General features: G+C 54.3%; 1 protein-coding gene across 2 annotated transcripts in view; it reads right to left on the reverse strand.

The window, feature by feature from the left end:
* The window catches only part of SIPA1L3 (signal induced proliferation associated 1 like 3), a 170,223-nt gene that overhangs the window by 7,233 nt on the left and 158,423 nt on the right, over positions 1–4,567 (reverse strand). For both annotated transcript variants that reach the window (XM_017881217.1, XM_017881222.1), the window contains one exon: positions 3,272–3,493. In XM_017881217.1, coding sequence (XP_017736706.1) covers positions 3,272–3,493 — 222 coding nt within the window. The remainder of the gene's footprint in view (positions 1–3,271; positions 3,494–4,567) is intronic.

Raw genomic sequence — 4,567 nt, forward strand, 5'->3', positions numbered from 1 at the left:
GGCCGAGCCTGGGACAGGTGCTGGGGGTGGGCCGAGGGGTTCAGAGAACTTCTCCAAGAAAGGCATGTCTGTGTTGATACCCAAGGAGTGGTGCTATGGGTTGAACTGGGCCCCCATAAAAAGCTATATTGAAGCCCTAAGCCCCAGCACCTCCAAATGTGACCTCATTTGGAGACAGTCTTTCCAGAGGCAATCAGGTGAATTCGGTAGACCCTAATTCCGTTAGATTGGTGTCCTTACAGAAAGGGGAAATGTGGGCACAGACGCAGGGAGAACGTCATGCGAAGAGGAGGCGGAGACGGGGGTGATGCATCTACGTGTTGGCACCCACTGGCTGCTAGGAGGGAGGCTGCTAGGAGGGAGGCCAGGAACAGGTTCTCCCTCACCGCCCTTGGAGGGAACCACCCTGTCAACGCCTGGACGTTGGACTTCTGGCCTCCGCAACGGTGAGATGGTACATTTCTGTAGTTTAAGCCACTTAGTGTGTGGTACTTTGTTGCGGCTGCCCCAGCAAATTAACATGGGTGGGCAGGAGTGAGCCTAGAGTGGGGGTGTGGGTTGGGGGGTTCATGGCAGAGGAAGCAGTGTGCACGGGTGATTGTTGAGGAGGGTAACAGGGTTCAGCAGGGCCCAACTTGGGGCACACTGAAAAGTGGGGGCTTTATAGTATCTACTTATTGGGTTCGCCGCGAGAATCAAACGAGATCCACGCGTCTTATGTTCAGGATACAGCATGCCCTGTGTGCCGGGCACGTTACAAGTGCCTTGTGACCAAGATGGCAGAACCTATTTCCCATGGGGGACACAGGATGTGGAACAGAGTATAGCGACACGGAATGACAGCCTGGGCTACTGAAGGCCAGGAGGACCTGTGTGAGGGGGTGGCATTAGAGCAAGTCCTCGTGAGCTGCACCCGACAAGATCTGGAGGGACCTCACTGCAGGCAGCATTGAGAGCCAGTGCAAAGGCCCTGGGGTGTGCCTCGACGTGGAGAGTCTGAGGAGGAGCAAGAGGCCAGTGTGGCTGGAACAGAGCAAGCAGGGGAGTGGACAGGAATGAGGGCAGAGGTGAGGGACAGATCATCCAGGGTCTGAGCGGGAGTTTGGGCAAAGAACACGGCGCCTGGTATAAAACGTGCGTAGTCAATGTGAGCCTGCATCATTAATCCCGGGAGCATGGGAGGCTGCTAAGGTTTTAAGCAGTTTTAATCATCAGCCTAGTTTTCTGAATCCCCTCTGGCTCTCAGTGTGAGCTCAGCACACTCGCCTGCTGATATCTCCAGGGACACTGTTTCTGTCTCCTGACACGTCTCTCCCTCCAAGCTCTGTGTCATCCCCCGATTTGAATGTCTCCATCTAGGTCATGAAAGATGACACTAAAAAGAACAGGATGGAGGAGGGCAGAGCCCCTCACTCAAGAGACACGAGCCTTGATCCAGGCTTCCTGGGCTCTGATCCAGGCTGCATCCCTCATCAGCTGTGTGACTCTGGGCCTCAGCTGCCTCATCTGTAAAAGGAGGAGGACAGGGGCCAGGCACAGTGGCTCATGCCTGTAATCCCAGCACTTTGGGAGGCTCAGGCGGACAGATCACTTGAGGCCAAGAGTTTGAGACCAGCCTAACATTGTGAAACCCCGTCTCTACTAAAAATACAAAATTAGTCGGGCGTGGTGGCGCACACCTGTAATCCCAGCTACTCGGGAGGCTGAGGATGGAGAATCACTAGAACTTGGGAGGTGGAGGTGGCAGTGAGCCGAGATAGCACCATTGCACTCCAGCCAGGGCAACAAGAGTGAAACTCCGTCTCAAAAAAAAAACAAAAACCAAAACCAAAACGGGGTGGGGTGGGGAGAGGACAGGTCCACCCCCATGGAGCTGTTGCGGGATCCAGTAAATTCATTTGCATCAAACCACTTAGAACTGAACCTAGATGTGGTGAGTGCTCAGGAAATGTTAGCTCCTGTATCCTCCAACTGAAAAACAAAACCCTTTCTCAACTGCACACCCCTCTCCTCTTTCACTTTAAAGTAAAATGCCCCAAATGAACTGCTCACGCAGCTCCTCAATTCTGCCTCACCCTTTTCTCCTGAAACCTCGAGAGACCTCCGGGAGGCTTAACCCTATATAGTCAGTTCTCAGGCTCATCACCCTGGCCTGGGCCCCGCCTCCTCGCCTGAGCTCCGCCTCCCCTGGCCCCGCCTCTGCACCTCCCCGCCTTCCCTGCCCCACCTCCTTCCCTGGTTTCTCCTTTGGCTCAACGCCAAGGGGTTTCAGTCTCAGTCCCACAGTTCTCTATCCACAACCCTGCCTTAGGTGCTCTTCCAGCCTCGCAGCTCTAGGCTGATTAATAATACCCAAAGTTCTCCCTCCAGCCTGACCTCTCCACTGAATTCGGGATTCCTTACTCAAGGGCCTCCCCGACGCCTCCGTCTGGATGTCTCCTGCGAATCTCACACCGAAGCATCCAGGATTGAGCTACTGTGCCTTCCCCAAGACTGCTCCCCACTCAAGGCAAGTCTATCCTCCAGGCTTCAAGGCACCGCATCATCCTCAACCCCTCTCTTTCTCTCACACCACATCTACTCTGCCAGCAAGCCGGGTCTGCTCCATTTCAGATAATCTATCCGGAACCGCCCCCTTCTCACCCTCTCCGCCCCCCACCCTGCTCCCGCCCCCTCGTCTCCGCCTGGACCACGACAGCAGCTCCTCCCTGCTCCTCGCAGGCTGCTCCCCACACGCAGCCACAGCGACCCTGGAATGCCCAATTTAGATCCTGCCCCATCTCCGCTCTATGCCCTCCCGTGGCTCCATCTCACTCAGGGCAGACGCCAAGCCCCTTCCACGTGGCCTGCAAGACCCTCCGCGTTTGTCCCCATCCCTCCCTGACCTCATGCCCCCACACCCTCCCCTGGCCCAAACTGTTCCAGCCACCCCAGCCTGCCCGCAGGCAACCGTGTCACTCACTGCCTCAGGACCTTTGCAGCTGCTACTCCTTCTGTCTGGAATGTTCCTCACCCAGATGCGGCACAGGGCTAACCGCCATGGACCTACTGTGTGCTTCTCTTATTCATTCCATTTACTGTTGGTCACCCCAGTTGGAATGCCAGCTCCCTAAGAGGGTTCTCGCCTGTCCTGTTCGCAGCTGCAGCCCCAGTGTGTACACTGGCTCACAGTCATCTGTACAATGACAGCATGTGCCATCACCCTCTTTCCGCCCCGGAGACGCCCTGGTGTGGATCTGGCAAGCGCCTTGCTGGATATCCAGGCACTTACTTCTTTGGGTCACTGAAGGGGAGTGGCCGTGGTGGGGGCTCCTCCGTTCTCTTCCACCCTGTTGGGTGCTTATTGCGCACAGGCTGCTTGGAGAAGAAGGACTTGGGGACGGAGGCGGAGAGCTGGAAGGGGCTGGGCTGGGCCAGCTGGGAGGGCCGAGGAGTCTCTGCACTGGCAGTTTTGTAAACCTGAGCGGGGTAGCCAACCCTCGAGCCCATGTCACTGCAAAGCAAAAATGAAAGAGATTAAAAAACCAAATCCATTCCACATTTGGCAAGACAGCGCTATTGAAGTTTACTCCTGGGAATCAAAAAGGTTCATTTGCACAAGAGAGACACAAACATATTACCGCTGTGGAAAATTCCAACAATATAGACGCCTATCTGTAGAAAAGGGAAGGTTGCCTGCACAGCGCCCAATCCCACCCAAGGATGGCCTTCTAGCACATTTGGTTCCTCTATGGGAATCTGAAAAATTCACTCCAGTCTCCTTGGTACAACCTATGCAGCTAAAGGTGGGGATCCCACCTCCTGCTCATCTCTAGAGGGAACTATGGCTTACAGTTTGCTCTTTTCCATTCCTAACTTTTCTCTCTCTTTTTTTTTCGAGACAGGGTCTCACTCTATCACCCAGGCTGGAATGCAGTGGCGCGATCTCAGCTCACCACAGGCTCGACCTCCCAGCCTCAAGTGATCATCCCACCTCAGCCTCTGAGTAGCTGCAACTACCAGCATGCACTACTATGCCTGGCTAATTTTTGTAGAGATGGGGTTTCGCTATGTTCCCAGGCTGGTCTTGAGCTCCTGGGCTCAAGCAATCCACCTGCCTTGGCCTCCCAAAGTGTTGGGATTATAGGCATGAGTCACTGGGCCTGGCCCTTAACCTTTTTCTTTCTTTCTTTCTTTCTTTCTTTTTTTTGAGACAGAGTCTCACTCTGTTACCCAGGCCAGAGTGCAGTGGTGCAATCTCGGCTCACTCCATCCTCAGTCTCCTGAGTTCAAGCGATTCTCCTGCCTCAACCTCCCCAGGAGCTGGGATTACAGATGTGTGCCACCATGCCCAGCTAAGTTTTTTGTATTTTTAGTAGAGGCAGCGTTTCACCATGTTGGCCAGGCAGGTCTCAAACTCCTAACCTCAGATGATCCCCCAACTCAGCCTCCCAAAGTGTTGGGATTACAGGCATGAGCCACCGCGGCTGCTCAACCTTTTTCTATGCAAAAACATACACATATGTATATAAAAGGGGGCATTCTGAGGGGGGGATGGGTGGGAGGATTATTAGTTTTTTGTTTATTT

The sequence above is a fragment of the Rhinopithecus bieti genome, unplaced genomic scaffold, assembly GCF_001698545.2.
Source record: "Rhinopithecus bieti isolate Rb0 unplaced genomic scaffold, ASM169854v2 scaffold_425, whole genome shotgun sequence".
NCBI lineage: Eukaryota > Metazoa > Chordata > Mammalia > Primates > Cercopithecidae > Rhinopithecus > Rhinopithecus bieti.